Raw genomic sequence first — 22,931 nt, 5'->3', positions numbered from 1 at the left:
GGTGGGAATGTAAATAAGTATAGCTATTATGGAAAACAGTATGAAGGTTTTTCAAAAAATTACAAGTAGGACTACCATATGATTCAACAATCCCACTACTTGGTATACATTAAAATTAAACAAAATCAGTGTGTCAAAGAGATCTCTGCACTCCCATGTTAAGTGCAGCATTAGTCATAACAGCCAAGATACGGAAACAACCTAAGTGTCTGTGAATGGATGAATAAAGAAAATGTGCTATCTATATATGACAGAATACTATTCAGCCTAAAAAACGAAGGAAATCCTGTCACTTGTCACAACATGGATGAACCTGGAGGACATTATGCTAAATGAAATAAGTCAGGCACAGAAAGATAAATATTGCATGATTGTACTCATATACGAAATCTAACAAAAGTTGATTTCTACTTAGAGAAAGGTGGTTACCAGGAGTTGGGAGGATTGGGAAGGAGAAGGAAATATCAAAGGATGCAACATTTCAGTTAGACAGGAGGAATAATTTCAAGTGATCTACTGTACAGCACGGTGACTACAGTTAATAATATATTGCATTCTTGAAAAATGCTAAGAAAGTGGATGTAAAGTGTTCTCACCCAAAAATAACTATGTGAAGTGATGTATACATTAATTAGCTGTATTAAGTCATTCCACAATGTGTATATACTTTAAAACACCATGTTGTACACAGTAAAGACATAATTTTATCTATCAATGTAAAAAAAGTTTTTTTAAAGATACTAACTGTGGGCCTGGTAATGTTTTCAGTAATTTATACCCCAGAGTGATTTTTCTTTCTTTGGGTCCCAGAAGTCTCCTTCTAGTCTATGCGCTCATTCTTTAGCTCCTGGGTTGCAGAGAGATCCATATGATCCTAGGGAGGGTCAGGTTGGTTGGAATGGCTCAGCAGCCTTCAAAGGAATTGGATTAGAAGCATGTAAATATTAATAACTGATACAGATGAACTACTACACACCAGATTAACATCAGCTCTGTGCTCATTTGACCTTCTCCACTCTAGGTACATAACTGTGGCTGCAACCGTTACATAAAATGTGGGTATCTATCCTAAAAAACAAATGAAAGTAATATTAATTCACACACCCCTCATTTATTATGCCAAATAATGGCTGAGAATGATGTCTGTGGAGTCACAGTGGATGTGGTAAGCAGCTTCAATTCAGAGAACCTAAAGTCTTAGGTTGCTGACATGTTCAGGAAAAGAAAATTAGTTCTATCTGCCTGTAGTTGAAGGATGTGAGCACAGGATGTGAGGCCCAGAGTAGCAAGAGCTGAGTATGACATGACATGCAGGAGTTGCATGGGAAATCTCCCATGCCGTAAGAAGGATCTGAAATTTATTCTATGTGGAGCCACAGATGTAACAGGAACTGATTGGTGGTGGACAGATTGATCTGGTAGTAGTGTGGAGAATGATTGGGAGGGGCCAGACTAGCTGAGAGGAAATTCCAACTAGGAGATCAACAAAGAATTTGAAGGGAAAAAATATTACTTATTGCCTACACTGGAAAATAGCAGAAGAAATTAAAAGGACAATATTGATGGATTAGAGGGCAAGACCCTATGAGCTTTAATGTCTATTTGAATGTAGGCAGCGAGGTTGAAGGAGTTATCCAGGATGACTATCAGCTTTCTGGTTAGGTACTAAATGGTCATGCTATTAACCAGGATAGAAAATACTGGGGGAAGTAATAGACCCAGCTCCTTCATCAGATTTTTAAAATCAGGATCAAAGAGGTGATTAATAATGCAAAGCCCTGAAGCATTCTTTGTCACAAATACCCTCCAAAAGGTTTTCTTCTGACATGTGAAATAAGAGAGTTTGCAAAACATTTAAATTTTAAATGATTTTAACTTCATCCAGTGCTCACTGTATCACTAATGAAAATATCTCTGCAAACAATAAAATGTTATTGGAAGGAAAAGAAAGTAATTTTGAAATACCTGTTCCTCCAGGTGAAACTTACAGATACAGAAATATAGTTCCCAGAAAAAATAAAATGAAATAAAAGTAATTACAGAAGGTTAGCAGGATGCCTTTTTACAAAAATTACAAAGGGCAAACCCCAGGAAGAAAAGAATTAATATCTTTTGAAAGGGCTAAGACAGCAAACACCTAGTGTCTCTGCAGCCAGAGTGACAGCAGACAAAGAATAACAATGAAGGCCTGGTTGAAAAAAAGAAAAAAGAGGCTGTCAAACAATACCTAGGAAACATAGGCAACTGCTTTTAGGCAATGAGTCTATGTGCTTAATACTTGACTTTTATTAACTATAGAACTCCCAGTGAGAAACACTGAAATTCCTACAGAAAAAGACTGATACTTCTAAATTCCTTTTCAATCAGGCTGGTATTAAAGAGTAAAAGGTGATGGCATTGCCTTTCAGACATATCTGAATACTTTCAGGTGTAGGGCTTATTTTTTAAAAGGGAGAAAAGGAAAGCACAAGTAGGACAGAGAGTGTAAGGGCATGGAACTGAATTGCCAGTATGGATGCAATGGCAAAGAAGTAATGCTAATTAACATTGCATCTGACTTCCAGACCAGAGCCAATTAATAATTGTGTTAAACACCTCAGCATGCTATCAGGGCCCAGTGGAACACATGCACTGAGCTAGAGCCCCAGGAACTAAACAGTGACTTAAAATAAATCTTTGCTGGGTTGACTAAGAAATAGTCCACTGTGAGGTAGTGTTTGCTGCCCTAGCTTTGGCAAAAAGAAGGGTCTTAAAGTTCTTCGATGAATCTTCTAGTATGTGAAGCTCCCATGCAAAATAGGAAGGTCAAGACAAGAAAGATGCTAATAGAGAAGCAAGAAGAGTCAGTTTCTTACAAGGACAGCTACCTCTCTAGGATACATACAATAATACAAACAAGCACAGCTACCCATTAGGCTGTAGGTCCACCCATGCCACCTGCTGAAAGATCTATCATGGAGCATTAGCAATGATCTTATGCTTAAATGTTTACAAAAACGAGAGTAGCCAAAATGAATCTGGGCAGCGTGGCCTCTGCATACTTAGTAGTAGTAAAATCTCTGGCAGGAAAAAATGAAATCCACCATCAGTGAGACCATCATCAAAGCACAAAAGGAAGCATCATGGAAGCATGAGCTCTTATTGTCACAAACCAGTTCTTACTAGGAAGGAAGAAAATAAAGATATTTTAAATATATGTTTATCTGTGCCCTACCTTCTTACAAAAAAAAATTATGATGGAAAACAAAATTTTTTTATTCAAACTATATATACACTCATTTAACTGAATCATATTCAAAAGGATAAGTCTAAGGCACACAGAGTTAAAACAAAATATAAAACATCTTTGCAGAGTCAGTCCATTGAAGTAAGTTCCTAAATCATCTGCACCCCTGGGAGACTAAAAAATCTAAATGGGACTGGAAGCAGTGGCTCACACCTGTAATCCCAAAGTAAGCACTTTGGGAGGCCCAGGGGACAGATCACCTGAAGTCAGGAGTTCGAGACCAGCCTGGACAACATGGCAAAACCTAGTCTCCACTAAAAAAAATACACAAATTAGCCGGGTGTGGTGGCACAGGCCTGTAATCCCAGCTACTTGGGAGGCTGAGGAAGGAGAATCACTTGAACCTGGGTTGTGGAGGTTGCAGTGAGCTGAGATCACACCACTGCACTCCAGCCTGGGTGGCAGAGTGAGACTTCATCTTAAAAAGAAAAGAAAAGAAAAGAAAAGAAAAGAAAAGAAAAGAAAAGAAAAAAAAAAAAAAAAGCTAATTGGGTCTCTCTTTGCAGTCCACATTTGGCTCCTCTCTTTAAATCTTGGGGTGTCCAGGATACAGTCCACAAACCTCTTCTCTTTTTTTCCTCAACATTCATTGACAAGAATGGGAATTCAGTCCCATCGTTTATATATATATATATATTTCGTTCTTCCCAATTTTTTATCTCCAGCTCTGATAGCTCACCTGAGTTTGAGATGTACACATCCAACTCTATGTGACATCTCCTTGTTGATGTAAAACACCGCAAATTGACTATGTCCAACTTGATTCCCCCGCGCCTCCTAACCTGTTCCTCCCAGTCTTGCCTATCTCACTAAACAGCACCACCAATCATATGATTGCTGAGATCAAAATGCAAGGAGTCATCCTCAATTCTTCCCAGGGTTGACACTTGTATCATCCCTGGGTTGCCATTCACTGCATAGTCTCAGTGAATTGTTCCTTCTGGGGCTGTCAGTACCCAACCTGTGAAGCCACATGTAGTCCCTTTCCTTTACAGTCCACATCCCATCTGTCATTAAGCACTCTTAGCTCTACTTAAAAACACCCTGTGAGTCTAACCCCTCCTCACCATCTCCGCCCTACCACTGAGTTCAAGCCACTGTCAGATCTCTTAGACTACCAAGCTAGCTCCCTAATGAGTGTACCAATGACCCCTCTCCCTGTCTCTACCTTCTTTAGTCTAGTCTTTACCCAACATGGAGAGTGATCCTTCAAAAACGTGAATTGATGATATCACATCCCTGCCCAAATCCTCCAATTTAGCCTTCCGTCAACTCATATCCAAATCCACACGCTTGAGCTTGGTCAACAGGGCACACAGGGTCTTCCTGTTTCTCCAACTTCATCTCCTTTTATTCTCCATTTTACCCACTCTGTTCCAGCCACATTGGCCTTGTCCCTGTTTCTGAACTTGTGTCTAGCTGATTCCTAATTAAGGCTTCTATCCTTGCTGTTCCCACTTCCAGAAATATTATTTTCCATGCCATACTTCCTTTATTCAAGTCTCCTCAGATGAAAGGCCTTTCCTAAATATTCTCCTACTCTAGTCACTCTCTTATTCTATGCCCTGCTTTTGTTTTCTTCATAGTGATTACCTCTTTTGGGTAATGTATTATATATTTATGGTTTTAAAGATAATAATCTAGCTACTAAAATATAAGCTGCATGAGACAGAGGCCTTAACTGTCTTATTCAAGACTGTATTCTCAAACAGTATCTGTACATAAGAGATGCTCAAAAAAGACTCAAGGGGTGAAAGATTAAACGAACGGCCAATGCAAGCCATCAGCCTTCCATGACCTACAGAAATTCTACTCCCTATTTTTAAGGGATGTTTTGCTTGTGCTAAGAAAAGCAGTGGAAGCCCACTAATTATCTACCACTGAATAAATATTCCTGTACCAAACCAACAATAAATGTTAACCTTTCTCATTCCAAATAGTGAGGTCACTGCTTCTGTTTAGCCTATAAGAGATTCTGGGGATAATAGAGAGCAGAAGTAACTGGAATAAAAAATGGTTTCATCTCATCTCTCCATACAAACTTTGACCACAACTATTGTCACAAACTAAGGCTTCTTGCTTAACACAGTCTATTTTTTTCTAAAGTCTCTGGGTGATAGGAAGAAAATGGCAAAAATTTTCAGGGCATTACCCAGGTAAAGGTAACCCTTAACACATACAGCCAAAACTTTCTGAAAAGTTAACAGAAAAGTTCTGAAGAGTGACACTGTAAAGTGTTAGGAAAGGCAAAATTTTAAAAGAAACTTAAAAACTAGAATTTTTGCAATAGTATTATCCTGAAAAACAATCTGGTTAACCAGTAGTAAGTTCCCCAAGGCTGGTTAGAGATGTCTTTAAAAAAAAAAAAAGAAAAAAAAAAAGAAAAGCATTTTTGCTAACTCAAGAGAGAAATAACCCAGAGACTAATGAGCTTCATAAACCACTCTTTGGCTGACCCTCAGCAAGTCACTTGTCCTCAATGCTAAAATGGAGAGGCCTATCAATTAGCTTCACGTGGTAGCTGTGAAGGGAGACTAATAAGCCTGATTGCAAAGCATTCTGAAAACATTAAGTGCTACAGAGAGGCTTGAAAATTGCTAGGTTGACATCAGTCACTGACCAAGCATTGTGAATGTATTTGGTTAATCTTTTTTTAAAAAAGTGTATTTTATATTTAATTGACCAGTAGTAAATACATGTATTTATAGCATACAATGTGAACATCAAAGTGGCTAATCTTTTTAAGCTCTCTTCCACCATTTGGCTCTTCTGATGTCAATCGGTCCTGGTGAAAAAGACAAGTAAGTGAGGATTCTTCTCACTTTCCTCTAAGTCTTGTCCTGACCCACAGAAAACATGGTGAAGATGTGAACTAGCCTTTGTTCTCCTCTGTCCTTTCGAAAGCACCTTGCAGATTCCCAATGAACAGATGCTGCAGAGACAGCCAACCAAAACACCTTCACCTTTCCTTTACGAGAACACATACATAATGACTAAAACCCACATATATGACAAAGATCATGTGAAGGGACAATATTAATATGAAGAAACTGAAAAATGCAGAATTCACTTACTTCCTACTTTTTTCTGCAAGTTTCTCCTTTTTTCATGAAGTGCCTTCACTTAAGAGAAAAGGGCGATTGACTTCTGACTCCTCCTTAGCCAGAAATGGTTTTCTTCATCCATCAAAAAATATAGATTTAGCGTTTCACTTGTCTGTGAAGGTGTATATAGAAATTCATGTTCTTTCCAAGCTGCTGCCTATGTGGTATCTATTTCAAAGATAAGCCTGTGCCATGTTAGTTTCTTACCAATCTCTCTAAGACAGGAAGAGATCGCCAGGATACAAAAGTAATATAATCAATCACTCACTAAAGGGTACCTACAATCACCATAGACATATGTTTCAGAAAAGTACAAATTTCCTATTCGATGATATCACAAAAACTGTCCCTTCTATGTGGGAGGATCTTCCCTTTTCAAGTCAAATGCAAGCATCCTGGTCTCCAAAAAGTTCTCAGCCTAAAGCTAAGAGATTAATTAGAAAAAAAATACCTTGCCTCTTGCTCAAGCAACACTGGTTAAATCACAGCACACTTCAAATCCCAGTACTCATAACTCAGAGCAGGTTTTGGGATGACAGGACAAAGAATTTGAACTAATGCAAAAATAAGTAGCAAATACTAGGAAGAGCATTTGTATAAAGTCTTTATGTACAAAAGAAAACATACTCATGCCTGTAATCCCAGCACTTTGGGAGGCCGAGGCAGGTGGATCACCTGAGGTCAGGAGTTCAAGACCAGCCTGGCCAACACAATGAAACCCCAACTCTACTAAAAAAAAAAAAGAAAAAATACAAAAAATACAAAAAAGTAGTCGGGCATGGTAGCAGATGCCTGTAATCCCAGCTACTTGAGAGACTGAGGCAGAAGAATCGCTTGAACCTGGGAGATGGAGGTTGCGGTGAGCCAAGATCGCGCCATTGCACTCTGGCCTGGGTAACAAGAGTGAAACTCCATCTCAAAAAAAAAAAAAAAAAAAAGAAAGAAAGAAAGAAAAAAAGACAGTCATATAAGAGACAACCCAGAGACATGGATGAATAAATTATTTTAGTATCAAACAGGGATCAGCAAACTACTGCCAGAGTTAAATCCAGGCCATTGCCTATTTTGTATATAAAGTTTTGTCCTAATACAGCCACACCTGTTCATTTACATGTTCTCTGTGGCTGTTTCCTGCTCTTCTCACACTACAATGGCAGGATGTGAGTAACTGAAGCAGACCATATGGTCCATAAATTTGAAAATATTTACTACCTAGCTCTTTGCCAAAAAAGTTTGCCAACCCTGGTATAGAGAATGAAGAAGTCACTACAGATTGGAATAATCTGGGACATTTCTGGAGAAGGAGGCAAGGTGCTTAAATGAACAGGAAAATAAGTGATAAACAGACAAATGTCCTTTGCTGAGTAACTGTTTATTGGAAGCTAGAAATTTCTTAAGAGTTCTAAAAGGATAAGACCTTCCCAACTGGATAAAACATTAGTAGAGAAATGAACTCTCGTGGTAAATATCAAAACAGATGGACTAAAAACTAAATCAGGTTTCTTGGTCCAGGTTTCCTGGGATCTGTAGTATTCAGACCCCAATACTACAGCAGAGGTTTGTTTTGGCTGATGGTGGTGGAGGTAGTGGTGGTAGTGTTATTTTCACAGCTATCTTGCTTCAAGAGATACACGAGTGTCACGTGACAAGTCTGAGCAAAATAGAAATACTAGACCAGAGGTAACAGAAAATCTGGACAGAAACCTTGCCTCTGCCCATTAATAGGTGACATTCTCTCACCTATAAAATAGAATAACCATAGGGGGTCAGAATGGGAATCATCATCAAGATGGACTCAACGCTGGGCCAGTATCCAGGACCCCAGCTGATACTCAGGATGTGGTTAGTGCTTGAAACAGAAACAAAGCACCAGGTTGCAACTGATGACACACTGGTCTCCATATTGTACTGTGCCCTGTCTGTAACCTGAGTCAGATCCAACTGTAAGGGTTATAGACCCTTGTAAATATCCATCCTCCTCTGGCATAAGCTCTGTTTCTCACAGAAAAAAAGGTCCATTTCAGGCTACAACCTCATCATTTAAGAGAAAAGAGCATAGCAGAAAAAACAACAACAACAACAACAAAAAACAGAAATGGACACTATCCCTTCCATGACCTACAATGTCTCTCTCTGGGCCCTAAAGACTTAAGATACTGAACACACACTGAAAACCTAGTAGGACTCATGCCTTCAAAAAACATTAAAACATTAACACAAAAGATATATCTAAAATAAAAAGCATAGTTTAATAAGGCAATAAAAGTATTTAAAATGAATGTGATAAAACCACTGAATATTTTCAAATGCTTTAAAGACCAATTATTACCAATAAATTATGGCATCACCTGTAGCCATGAGAAACTACCCCAAAATACTTCTATCATGAATTGAAAGATGTCTTATCACACTCTCATGACTGATTCTGATGAATTTTGTCAATATTAAGATCCTGAGCATGGTGGATATTTAAGTGAACATTTGAGGGCAGCTGTCCCTACTTGCTCTCATGCCTATCTTGATCTCTTCTTCAAGTGACAACAGCTCAGTATGACTGGTTTCCCAACCAAGAGAATCCTCTCCAATAAAATCAATGAATCAATGCCCAGTAGACTGCATGAGACACCTTCTTCACAAGCGGCCATTTAGGGCTCAATCTTTTTATTTTTATTTTTATTTATTTATTTATTTTTTTGAGATGGAGTCTCGCTCTGTTGCCCAGGTTTGAGTGCAGTCGTACAATCTTGGCTCACTGCAAGCTCCGCCTCCCAGGTTCACGCCATTCTCCTGCCTCAGCCTCCCGAATAGCTGGGACTACAGGTGCCCGCCACCATGCCTGGCCTACTTTTTTATTTTATTTTGGTTTTTTTCAGTAGAGGTGGGGTTTCACCATGTTAGCCAGGATGGTCTTGATCTCCTGACCTCGTGATCCGCCTTCCTCGGCCTCCCAAAGTGCTGGGATTACAGGCGTGAGCCACTGCGCCTGGCCTAGGGCTCAATCTTAAAATGACCTCTCCAAAGTCCTTTTCTTTTCTATTTTTCCCTTGAGATGGAGTCTTGTTCTGTTGTCCAAGCTAGAATGCAGTGGCACAAACTCAGCTCACTGCAACCTCCGCATACCAGTTTCAAGCGATTCTCCTGCTTAAGCCTCCCAATTAGCTGGGATTACAGGTGTCTGCCACCATGCCTGGCTAATTTTTGTATTTTTAGTACAGATGGGGTTTCACCGTGTTGGCTAGGCTGGTCATGAACCCCTGATCTCAGGTGATCCACCTGGCTCAGCCTCCCAAATCCAAAGCCTTTTTCCATTGGCAAAGAACCTAGGCTGCCATCACCAATTATCTGACCATTTAGAGAACTTACTAACAAAAGCATGCGAGTTTCACTGGTTAAAGAATCACGTATTAAAATGGGAGAGTGGTAGAAACATGAGTAGAAAGTGAATGGGGCTTGTTCCAAACAAAACATTGCAAACTACAAAGTTGATAAAGTCCCCTTTGTTTAAAACTCTTTGTCAGAAATATTTCATCCAAATTTTAACGGTAGCTTCTGTTAACTTTTGGCACTCAATATTTGCTAGGCACCCAAAAGCATAACGACCAATCATTCCCACACAATTTAGTTGTGACCGAATGTACTGGTTAGATTTATTTCTGAGTGTGCATTTTATCTTTTCCTCTTGTGACATTTCTGTAGTTATAGACACTAAATTTCATCATATATGAAAATGCTTAAATTAAAAGAATTATCCCCCTTTGACATTAAGACACACCTGCCTTGGGTGTCACAAACAATTGATAGAGCTTGGCTATTAAAAAGCCTCCCTTCTTAGAGCCAGCTTTTATATAAGTCCAGAATGGCTCCCATCTGGTCCTGGGTTTATTGGTTATTTGTTATCTGTCAAACATTAGAACTCCTGCCTTGCAAGTTATTCTGTAGCAAGTGAGAGGCATTTTAGGTCATGAAAAGACAATACCCAATTCCTTTACTTGCTATGCTGCATTCGAGTCAGATTGACACGTCTTCTGTAATCTGTACATTTCTCAATTCAATCTTTTTCCTAATATAATTGCTAAGAACAACAGTTAAATTAATAAAACTAACAAACAATGTAATCCAAGGGCTTTAAGTGAAGACGTGAGCTGTCTTATTTTATTTTTCTCTTTTTTAATAATAATAATTCAAAGGTTGCTTCTATACCACTAACCTATATTATGTAAGTTACAAAAACTGTAAAGAGAAAAAAAAATTCTGAAAGAGGGTTTCATTATTTTGGGTCTCAGTTAAGCATTTCTGAAAACACAAATACCTGAAGTGAGTACATTTTTGTGAGATACTGTGAAGTTTGAGGACAAAGAGTTCTCCCAAAGGTAAGAAATGGACTAGGTAGACACATGTGAATTGAGGAGAATAGAGTGCTTTCAAAGGGGAAAAAAAATTCTGAATAGACTGTGTCTTGACCAATAGTAAATATTCCTTCCCGCCTCCATTTCCTGGGCTTAACACTAGACCCTGGGTAAGGTTGGGAGCCTGGAATAGGGTAGAACCCAGGTAAGGGTGGGGGAATTTTCTCAGCCCAGAGAATATTGGAAAACTTGGGAGCTCCAATCCTAGGAGCTGTGGGGAATGGCCAGACTGTGGCAGCCAGTCAGTAGCCAGTCAACAGCCAGGCTCAGGAATGGTGAAGTGTGGAAACCCACAGGACTAGACTTAAGACAGTAGGTGAAGACTTATATACCTGATGGGGGAACAGATCCCAAAAGCAGATTCAAAGGGGTTGGGCCCATGGAGAACACTGTGATCATCTCTGCGACCCCAATTTGGGCTGGCGTGGCCTGAGGAAACACAATCTACTCAGTAACGCTATGTTTCCAATTGTGGCTGGGATGTTTTTCAAAAGACTCCATTGATTATTGATGTCAGAATACTTTGTAGAATTTTTAATTCTAAAATAAAGCCTAAATCATCTTCTAGTAAGAATTACTTACCAAGCCATTGAAGGCCCTTAAGTAGTGAAACAATTAAACTAAAGCCTATAATTTATTTAACATGCTCTTTCTTCATCCTGCTTCTCCAACATGCTTTAATTAGTGTCATGTGTTAACACGCTACCAGGTTAGATAGGCTCGGAGGCCCTCAACCTAAAAGATCATGTACAAGAGCTTCTTCTAAACGGTAAAAGCTACACTCATTACTGTGTCACTGTGTGCCTCCTACAATTCTTTCATTATGTCAACCAGAAAATCTAAAGAAAGGCCTCATCCACTTCTTGGTGGCTATTTCAGATGCTTTAGTCTACAGAATGAATCCAGTAAATCAGGTATCCTTTGAAAAAAAACATTTTCTTCCTCTGTATGTTATTCTTTATGTGTATCACAAGCACAGATGACTTTGATTTATATGCAGCTTCTCTTTCATTATTCTCCCCAGCATAGCTACACTGAAAAAACTAATGTGTGATACCTCAAGTCTTTGTCATCTCTTTGTCATAACAATTTATTTTGGCCGGTCTCAGAACTGAATTCCTGAAAAGTATGCTACATTTAAAAATAAAGAATACCTATTGTTGGGTATAAATTACACTTACATAAAAGTTAATTTTCTAGCATTTCATATGTTAGCATTCTCTTTTGTCATAATTTTTTAAATTCCCTCTGTGAAATGTCATGCCTCCTTTTATTGTATGCAATATGAGAAATGTCATGTCTTCTTTTATTATATGCAACATGAGATAATATGTGGTCCCTTTAAAATATGTTTAAGTGTGATATTTTTAAATTTTTCACATTAGTTCATGAACTCAGGTGAGAATATCCTAAGTTTAGGTGATCTTTACCTGGGCCAGTATGGCCTGAGGAAACACAGTCTACCCAGTAACGCTATGTTTACAATCGTGGCTGGGCTGTATATACCACCCTTCACGAGGCATTTTCTTCTCAAATAATGCCTAAGAATTATTTCTTCTCAAATAATGCCTAAGAATAACACTGCATCTCCCCCAAATAATACGACTGTTCCTAGTCTTGGGCTCTCTTTAAAAGGTTGCATTGGATTTAAAGGACAGCTTAGTGATCTTCATTGGGTATCAGAGAGAACATAACAATACAAAGAGCTCTGCATTCACTGGGTGATGACCTGCCATGGCGGCTGTATCACCATTCCATCAGCACTTCCTGTGGGTTCCTCTTCACCAACTAGATACAACCAATTCAATCTTCACTGCTTCTCTCTATCTGTTCTTGAATAAACAGCCTTTATTCTGAGACTTGGTAGTTTGCAAATGTATAAGGCATGAGCCCAAGTCTTTATTTACACCGGGTCTCAGAATGTTCAGGGTTGAAAGGAACCATACTTACAAATGAAGGAAAGTTAGCTCTTTGGATCTAACCAGAGAGAAATCCACAGGCTTTTACCACACTTATTTTATTTTTAAATATGTATATTGTTAGGGAAAACTAGAACTCTTATGTTCATTATATATGATTTTATAAAAAGAATAGTAAGAAACATTAAGGGGACTGCATATTATCGCTCCAAATACACATAAAGCCAACACTAATTAGACTAGCGAATAAGCACATTATCTGTGTATCTGATATGGTCTGAGCCTTAAATATACATGCCCATGACTGTATGTTATTTAGATAGATTTAATAGCTATCTGATGAAATTTTATTAACTTTAGAATCCAGTGAGGTAGAGTAACTCCCATGATGTAAGTAGACATCTGTAAATTAAAGACCCAATATAGTGTAAAGTTGAGGTTTTAAGGAATCCAAGTATCAAAATAAAAAGAACACACCTGTTTTGTATATTCATTATACAGAAACACAAACTTTCTCTGGATAAAGAGTCATAAATTTGCAAAGCTGAGTAGGTCCTTCCATATCACCCGTGACAATTTTCTTTTATAGACAAGCTATATAAGACTTAGAGAGGTTAGGGGTGTCCTCCCGGTCTAACAGCTGATTAAAGACAGAGCCAGGCAAAGAACTAGTTCTTGTAACCCCTATTCAGTGTTGTTTCTAGCAATTCACAGTGCCTCTTTGAATTACTGGCAGAGTCCAAAGTCACTGCTGACTTTGTCTCAGCTTCCTAAACACAGCTCAGTGATGTTTTGCTTATTTTTCATACAATGACAGCTTTTCAAATGTAATTTAAGAAAGTCTTGCCAGGCGCAGCGGCTCACACCTGTAATCCCAGCACTTTGCGAGGCCGAGGCAGGCGGATCATTCCAGGCCAGGAGTTTGAGACCAGCCTGGCCAACATGGTTGGACTCCATCTCTACTAAAAATACAAAAATTAGCTGGGCGTGGTGGCGCGCGCCTATAATCCCAGCTTCTCAGGAGGCTGAGGTAGGAGTATCACTTGAACCAGGGAGGCGGAGACTGCAATGAGCCGAGATTGCGCCACTGCACTCCAGCCTGTAGAGCGAGTCCCTGTCTCAAAAAAAGAAAAAGAAAGTCTCAAATCACTTACAAATTTATTCACTTAAACTGTTTGATATTGTCAAAGAATATAGATCTTTATTTATATGACATTTGTGATCTATATTATGTTTATATTTAGGCAACATAGATATTGCCTATATTACATTTTTATTTGCTTTATATGTAAAGGATATGGAAGGCACCAACTTTAATTATTAATGTGTTATATTTGTAAGCATGTTCACTTTGCTCAGGCTACAGGAAAGAAAACAAAAAATGAAAAGTAGAAAACTTTTAAATGAAAAGTGCCTAAATCTCATTGTAGGAAAGGTCTCTGAACCACAGAGGAGTAGGGCAGCTTAGTTTAGACGCTTCCTTTCCATGAGTCAGAGATGTAGTGACCTCCAGCAGGAAATGGAGATCAAAGTAAGACTGCTCTACTGGGAATCACAGCATCTTTAAAAGCTTCCTAGAGGCCAAGATGTCATAATTTACTACTTTTTTGATATCCACATTGCAGTGGTATTTACATTTAATTTAATTAACTACATTCCAGAACCTAACACTATACAATGTTTTCCACTTTCTATGAGCCTGTTACCTTACTTCATTAGAAAACAGAAGACTGGATTACAGGCGCCCGCCACCACATCCAGCTAATTTTTGTATTTTTAGTAGAGACGGGGTTTCACCATGTTGGGCAGGCTAGTCTTGAACTCCTGACCTCAAGTGATCCACCCACCTCGGTCTCCCAAAGTGCTGGGATTACAGGCGTGAGCCACTGCACCCGGGAGGCTGAGGCAGGAGAATCACTTAAAACCCAGGAGGCGGAGGCTGCAGGGAGCCAAGATAGCACCACTGCACTCCAGCCTGGGTGACAGAGAGAGACTGTCTCAAAAAAAAAAAAAAAAAAAGAAAAAAGAGAAGAGAAGAGAAGACTGTTTCATCTTTAACTTTCAACTTTTTATTTTTGGTTTTATTTTTAAAGCAAAAGAAGAACAGAAAAGCATTTCTATAAGTTCATAGCAACATTAGCTTCTCTTATAATTCCCTTTCAATTTTTTTCCCCCAAATATTCCTTAGTATTGCTTCTCATAAGTACCTACATTTCTAGTTGATATTACTATATAGCCAAACCTAAGACTGATAGGATCCCATAATTTTTTGTGAAAAATTCTGCCAAGGACAGGTAACAATAATGCTACATCTTTATGGCTATTACAAATCAAAAAATATGTTTTGAATGTACCTTAGTGATAGAATTATTAATATACCAGTGTAGATATAAAAAGACCACACTATTAAATATGAATTATTGATAACACAGTCCTAAATAGTTTAGTACCTTTTAAATAATTCTAATAAGTTTAATCAGCAGCATGGCCATATTTTGTTTTAATTTCCCTTTCACCTATATTCTCCCATTAGAATGAAGATTTATCATCATGTATCAGAGGTTCTCAAACAAGAACCCTCAAATATGAGGAAATCTCTGAAGAATATTATGAACCCCCTCACTTTGAGAGCCTCCATGTGCCTTAGACATTTTTCCTGTGAATTATACTCTCTCTGACGTTTTCTCTGACAAATTTTAGGTTTTCCCTTAATCCAGTCTCCATTTATTTAGGTTTTCTAGCATAATTTTTTTCTCCATAAATTTACTTTTCATATCTAATTATCTCTTTTATCCCAACACACCCACACCACTTGTGCTGCTCCCATCTGTCTCCTGAAAGCTCTATTGAACTACACATAAAAGCCTTTTTCCTTTAATTATATAAATTATGTCAATTTAGAGAAAACGTTGTTCCATAAGACTATTCATTTGGTAGAGTCCATTTTTTCCCAAGTATGACTCCAGCAGCAACCAATCCTTAATGGATTTAACTGATTTTTCCTATCAGTAGCATCCAGATTCTACACAGTTTGTGCAACATAATTAGGGTCGCTCTTTATAAGAAAAAAAGTATAATTCTGCCCAAATGTCTCCTCAGGAGTGCCAGAATGGTAATTTCTATGCAAATAACAGTTAAGGAATACCATCACTTGCTTTAAGGATCCTGGAAAGCCTTACTCTGTGACAGTTTTTATACAACAGTTATAGATTTTTATTTTTCAGAGCAATTCCAGCCCTAAAAGAGGCATACATCTATGGCCCTATGAGACTAAAACAAACAAAAGGCAAAGCAAAGTCAGAAAATGTGAAAAGGATAAAGAGGCAAAACAATACATATCTATCTCCACAGCAAACGAGGAAACACACGAGGGGAATAATGTGTCTGAGAGAAGCCTCTCTTCTCTGCCCGCATGCTAGTAATTCTGCATAAACACCGAGGTGAGGTGAGGGAGGACTTCAGAGATGAGATGCTGGACCTGCGCTGTGTGTTGCCATGGAAGTGAGAGCTTGATTTCTTTAGCTCCTAGGTACCCTTCTCAGCACTTCTGGCAACAGTGACAAGTTCTTTTCCTTTGTTCAGAGACTGATCTGGCAACCACCTTGCCCCTTGCCAAGCCACTGAAAGACTGTACTGCAAGGCCACATTGTAACCAAATTACTTGAGAGGGAGACTTTTCATTTCCATTACTAAAATTAGACTCTTCTGTGTGTGCTAGCACTACGGAAATAGAAACACTTGCTGGAAGGGGCTCACTCAGGGGTGATCTGAGTTACCATGCCTTTCAAACAGGTTTGCAGATCCACAGTCCATGTTTAGGTATATGACAGTAGGCAATTCCGGGTGCCTTTACAGATTCAGAAACTGGTTTGCAAATGTTGACTTCAAGAGGTGGATGGTTTGTTCTTGGGAGGGTCTCTGGGCACAAAGAACATATACTGCTTTCCAAACAGATGTTGGCGCCAGATCATTTGATCAAAAAGAACAAATTTCCCAGTAGGACTTTTAACAAATGTCTTTAATTGACTTAGGAGCTACAGCAAACTGCTTGTTCATGCCTCTAGTCAAGTCTCCTTATGATGCAAAATCCCAAGTCAGCATAAAATAGGTGAGAATAGTTTAATAATAATAATTTTACCTCAGCATTACATCTGAATAGTAACTGATGTCCTAAAGGGTAGCACTATTTATTTATAATAAAATCATCAGGCAGGTATTCTATATCATCCATTTAAAGATATTTTCTAGTTGAATGGGCCTCATTGCAGATGCAGCATATAAACATATCGACTACGTCTGGATTACAAAATCTTTGTGACCATCAAGAAAAGGATAATGAACTGAGTAGAAAGAGCTAAGCAAGGTTTTTGAATTTGGGCTAAAAATCAAATTTCAATTTTAAAATTTCAGTTTTAAAACCATGACTGTAACTCTCAGTTCCCCCTACCCACCCTTTTGGTTCACTCTGAACCAAAAGGTCCTCTCTTACCACATTCTGTTAGGCATACATTTTCCATGCAGGGGTGGGTGGGTATTTGTGTGTATGTAATCAATCTTTATGATTCTCAAGTACTTTGGAAATGTGTCAGGGAGAAGACCCTGTAAAATACACTTTTTGTTTCATTTATGTTGTATACCATGACGTTAAGAAAAACTGAACATTCATTTTAAAGCAGGAATACAATACACGTCTAACAAATCTCAGATGGCTAAGTAGATCCAATGTTAGTTTTTAAGATAAATGTTGGAAAAAATGAATTTGTCAATAAGATAAAAATAGGTTTAGTAGCTTAATTACACTGAATCACATTAATGGTATTAACGGATTAAGGGAGCCACTGTGCACATGCTAGAAAGAACACTGAATAGGCCTACATCTTATGCCTGGCCTTCATTAGCTGCCTGACAGGAGGACGCTCCTAACCTCTGTGAACCCAATACACCTTGACTGAAAAAGGGGGTTGTCCTATGTATGTGACACACACAAAGTTCTATACAGCTCTGGAAATTGATGATTCTTTGTATAGAGAAAACCTGTATTTATTTGTAAGTATGTAGAGAAGATAGGTGTGTTCCTTTTTATTTTGATACAAAACTCCTTAAAACTACTTTACACCCTACTATGTCATTATTTACAAACGCCTACTTACGTTATTCAGAGTGACTCCATCTCACTGGATTCAAAAGTTAATGAAATCTCATAGACAGCAGCAACATTTATTTAAATAAATTTATTTAAGCACAATTTTTGTTTGAAGTTCACATCACATCACATATGCATGCAGTGGAACTGACAGCCAATGTGAGCAGTTTAGCATTATGTGTATTATGTGTACTGTAAGAGATTATATGCAATTCTTTGAAAAGATTTAATTGCAATCTTTAAAAAATGTTCCCATTTGTTCATGTGCTCGGAAGAATATCCTAATGTTCAGGTGACCTTTAACTACCATTTGTACTAACTTTGAAGAGGCATTTTCTTCTCAATAATAATACCTAGCACATAATGCAGCATTTTCTAAAAATTATAAGACTGGTTCTTACCTTAGGATACCTTCGAAATGTTGTATTCACAAACTGGATTTAAAATACTGCTCAGTGATTCTTGCAGGACACAGTACACACCATGGCAGATCAAGGAGCGCTACCTTCACTGGGGATGACCTGCCATGGTGGCTGTACAGAGGCTCCATCAGCACTTCCTGTGGGCTCCTCTTCACCACTGGATAAAACTAACTTAATCTTCACTACCTTTATCTGTTCTTCAATAAAGAGCCCTTCATTCTGGGACTTGAAAATTTTGCATATGTATAAAACATGGGCCCAAGCCTTTATTTACACCTGAGCCCACAAAATGTAAGAGCTGAGAAGAACCCCTTCATTTACAAACAAAAAAAATTGAGGTCTTTGCATCTAACCAGAGAGAAATCCACAAGCATTTATTATACTCATCATGTTCATTTTTAAATATTTCTATTGCTAGGGCAAAGTTGTGACTTTCTGTTCATTATACACAATTTTATATAAAGAATAAAAGGAGTATTGAGGAAGATTTCTTCCTCCAGGACAATGCTTTATGTAATTAGTCTAAGCTCTAAACTAAAAGCAAAAATCCTGGCTACAGACACAAAGGTATTTTACATACTTGGGATTCCCACTGCCAACTACATTCTTACTTCTGTTTATTCAAAGACAAATGGACATGCTTTAATAAACTTGGGAGTGAAAAGAAATACCTTCTGATCAAGACATAGCGAACAAGCTCTTACAATTGAAAATCAAGTATTCAAATACTGAGATTAACTTGGGCTAGGATGTCAGCTTTTCTCACTGAATTAACCTTGCAAATCAGCTAACATCATAGTTAGAAATAGTTTCTGCAGGGAAATCTCATGATACATTATTTGTAATAGTATCAATGACGCGTAAGAGTAAGTTGTACAGGTAAATGCCTTTGTGTAATCCAGCTGAAGTCTCAGTCTCTCATGAGAATTCTCTTTACATGATGCTCACTGTTCTGAGACCCATTTATTGTGTTCCATCCTAGGGTCTTACCCACTGTCTGTATTCATGTTAGTTTGTATTTATAGTAGTTGCAACTGGTACCTCTATTATATCTTAGTAGTAACTGACGGCAACACTCTCTGGATATAGAAATTTAACAGAAGTACTGTTTTTGAATTGACAGATCTACTGCATTCTTTGCATATGTCCAATAGCATATTTCAAACAATGGGTTCTCTTTGCATTAAATTTCTTTGACAAGTAAACAGCTGTTTAAAACTAAAACATTGTTTTCCCATTTGTAACATCACTGGAATCAGCAAGAATCTGGCATGGTATAACTGATATCATTTTTCTTTTGTAATGCTACATATCATGATGGTGCATCCCACATCAATAACATCTTAGAATCTATAAAACATGATCTTTCTTAGCCACTTCGTAGAGAGAAAAAAAAAAGAAACAAAACAAAATGAACCAAAAACCTTCTTTGGTAGCAAAATAGTAATGTATTTAAAAGGATATAACTGAACACTTTAAATTGAGTAGTTCTTTAATCTAGCTTAGTCTTAACTATGCAAGTACTATGTATTCAAATATACATCCACATATCAAGTATAGTTAAGGACTCTTCTGATTTTCCTTCAAGACTTCTAACACTCACTTTTACAGATTTTTAAAAATCAACGTTGTTATCATTTTCACATTTGTTGTGCCTCTTTTTTTTATATATATAAGATGGCATATATGCTTTTTGCTTTTTGATGTCAGCCTCAATTCCTTTTCAGAGGGAAAAATCATTTGGATTTTTTTTTCTATTTCTTTTACATTGCCAGTTGCCTGAGAGATGGCACAAACATGTTTAATAAACTAACTACATTTTGCTACATTTTGTAGGTTTCTTTGTAACAAGCAAGAAGTTAGATGTTTTCAGTCAAGGGCCTTAGCACAGTCATACTGTGAATTTAACATAAAAGGCAAAAAGGAACACAAAAAAAATTATAAAGGAAAATAATGAAGAGCAAAGAGAAAACAAACCCACCAATAGTATTTTATTTCATGGCACAAACAATCTCTTCTGTCATCATGAATTCTAACACACATACAGTTTGAGAAGAGAGAGAAGTACAGAATTCCACCCTTAGCCTCAGTTTCTATTACTCGTAGTCAACCAGGGCCCAAAAATATTAAATGGAAAATTCCAGAAATAAGCAAGTTTTAAATTGTGGGCCGTTTTGAGTAGTGTGATGAAATCTCATGCTGTCCTGCTCCATCCCACCTGGGCTGAATCTATACCGTCTACACTTCCTGCCTGTTAGTCACTTAATGGCCATCTCAATGATCAGACCAATGGTCACAGCATCTCAGTGCTTGCGTTCAAGTAACCCTTATTTTATTTTATAGTACTTTACTAATAATAACTTTGTTATTAGTGTTGTTTATCTCTTACTGTGTGTAATTCATGAATTAAACTTTATCATATATATTTATGTATAGGAGAAAACATAGTACTGTAGCTTGTGGTACTATCCATGGTTTCAGGCATCCACTTGGGGTCTTGGAATGTATTCCCCTTGAAAAGGGGGGACAACTACTGTAGGTTTATTTCACTTAATCTCATGATTTCCAGAAGACTGTTAGCCAATGGAAGAAAGAAAAAAGGATTCTTATGATAGCCCAAATCATCACTAATGAGCAAAAGTAGTTCAAAAACAAAACAAGATTTAAAAGACCTAAAATGTCTTTCTAAAGGGTCTTTGCATTAATGTTCAAATTTCTTCTCCTGAAATACCAACCTGAAGATTGGTTAATCTTTGACATTTTATTTAAACTACTGATTACTAGTTGTTTGAGGTTTAATTTTCCCTTAGTCATTTATGAAACAGAAATAATCACCAGAATGTAGAAAGAACCCTAGTGACTAATTTCTTAGAAAACTTCTTGTTATAAAACATTAATATATATTATTGTTCACATGCTTGGAAAGGAAATCAACCTAGAATCAGTAGATTTGTTCAACTCCTCAACAAAACATTTTCTGAAAACCACCTCCTCAAAAGGCGAGCATCATTCTCATCAAGTTAACAGCCCATGGAAAGAATTTTATAAGTGAAACATATAGGAAGACATTAAACATCCTGGAAAAAGTGCCACTTTAGTAAGGGGAAAGAAATGAAGTCCCAAAGAAAAACTGTCATTTACTGCCATGACTTTGTTGCACTGAAAGAGTTCAATTATACCGCAAAGAATTTTAGAATGTACTAATTTAAGTATAATGTGAAACCTTCCAACTACCTACTGCTTTGCCTAGTTCAGAAATTAGCAAATTTTCTATTTAAATAAGAATCCTGTATCCACCAACTACATGCATGATGTATACGAGTAACACTATCCACATGTCTTTATTTTCTGCTTCTCATTATTTTATCTTTCTCCTTTGTTCTTCCTTTCAAAATTACTTCACATTCTCATTTCAGACATCTGCATCCTTTAGTGTAACACTTAGAAATCTGGATAAGATGATGGCCATCATGGAACGTAATCACACTCTACATTGATGAATGGCTATTTACAAAATGATTTCTATGATTTAAAAGAGAAAACATCATTGAGCTTTTAAATTTCAAATAAAATGCTACAACTCAAATGGCACTGACTAGCTATGAGCTTCTGGAAGTCACCCACCTGGGGCAGCATGCGATTTTCTTCCTCCAGCTGTCTTACTCTTGCCTCCAGCTGCCTAACATAGGACAAGGTTGATTCTAAAATTAAAAAGAAAGAACTCACATTATACACACAAGTCTTGTTTGGTGCACTGTCAGGATATTTCTGGCTTGATTTATTCAAACCAGATAGTGACTACTTAAGTCTATTATTTAAAATAAGAAAAAAAAATATCTCCCAGAAAAAAACAGAAGCCACTGAAACGAAAAACAGTTTTGAACAATTTTACAATGTTAAGAAATATTAGATAAGATACAAACTGGCATGTTAACAGGTGGTAGTACACACAATTGACAGATGATTAGTATTAGGATTCTATACAGAACTCTTACAAACCAATAAGAAAAGACAAGTAAAGGTACGGAAAATATTTCTCAGAAGTGGAAACACATTAGACAAATAAACCTAAGAAAAGCAGTCCAACATCATTATTAATTAGTAAAATCACACACACTCAGAACAGGGCAAAACCAGAATTCAAACCTGGATCTAATACCGAAATCCAATCTCTCCAATGTCTAAGCCCTTTTAGCTATTTTTAATCACTAAGAATTGAGACATTTCAGAGGAAGATATTTCAGAGGAAGACATTTCAGAGGAAGTTTGATCCTCTTAAGATGGAACAAATATTTTTCTGAAGTCAAATCATTTCTCATAAATCTTTCTTAAATGTTTAGTATTTCCTGTTCCGAAATAAAGTGTATTGAGGTCAATTAAATATATATATATATAAGAGAAATTTATAGATGGTGAGATTGCAGGCTTTTTGCATACCAACCAGCCTCGGAATAATAGGCATCTTGAAGACAATTATACTCTTTTCTTCTGATTTTGTACATTTTGAGTCATCAGTGAGTTGTTCCACATATACAAGACTATTTTGTAATGTTAACTATAACCAAAATAAACTACAAAACTCCATTAAAAAAAAAACAAAACAAAACAGAAAATAAAACAAAATTTTTCAAACATCCAGTTCTCTTTATTT

General features: G+C 37.3%; 1 protein-coding gene across 10 annotated transcripts in view; it reads right to left on the bottom strand.

Annotated features, from left to right (window-relative positions):
- The window catches only part of CCDC85A (coiled-coil domain containing 85A), a 197,532-nt gene that overhangs the window by 19,842 nt on the left and 154,759 nt on the right, over positions 1 to 22,931 (bottom strand). For 8 of the 10 annotated variants that reach the window (XM_017947548.3, XM_017947545.3, XM_017947549.3 and 5 more), the window contains exon 3: positions 21,905 to 21,981. The exons of 1 other annotated variant lie outside the window; for it this stretch is intronic. In XM_017947548.3, coding sequence (XP_017803037.1) covers positions 21,905 to 21,981 — 77 coding nt within the window. Of the gene's footprint in view, positions 1 to 9,608; positions 11,226 to 21,904; positions 21,982 to 22,931 lie in introns of those variants that run through there. One more of the 10 variants, XM_021924837.2, reaches the window with a different exon arrangement.

This window comes from Papio anubis, chromosome 14 (genome assembly GCF_008728515.1).
Source record: "Papio anubis isolate 15944 chromosome 14, Panubis1.0, whole genome shotgun sequence".
In the NCBI taxonomy this organism is placed as follows: Eukaryota; Metazoa; Chordata; class Mammalia; order Primates; family Cercopithecidae; genus Papio; species Papio anubis.
The sequence above is the reverse complement of the archived record's forward strand: the minus strand, read 5'-3'. Positions and strand labels throughout refer to the sequence as shown.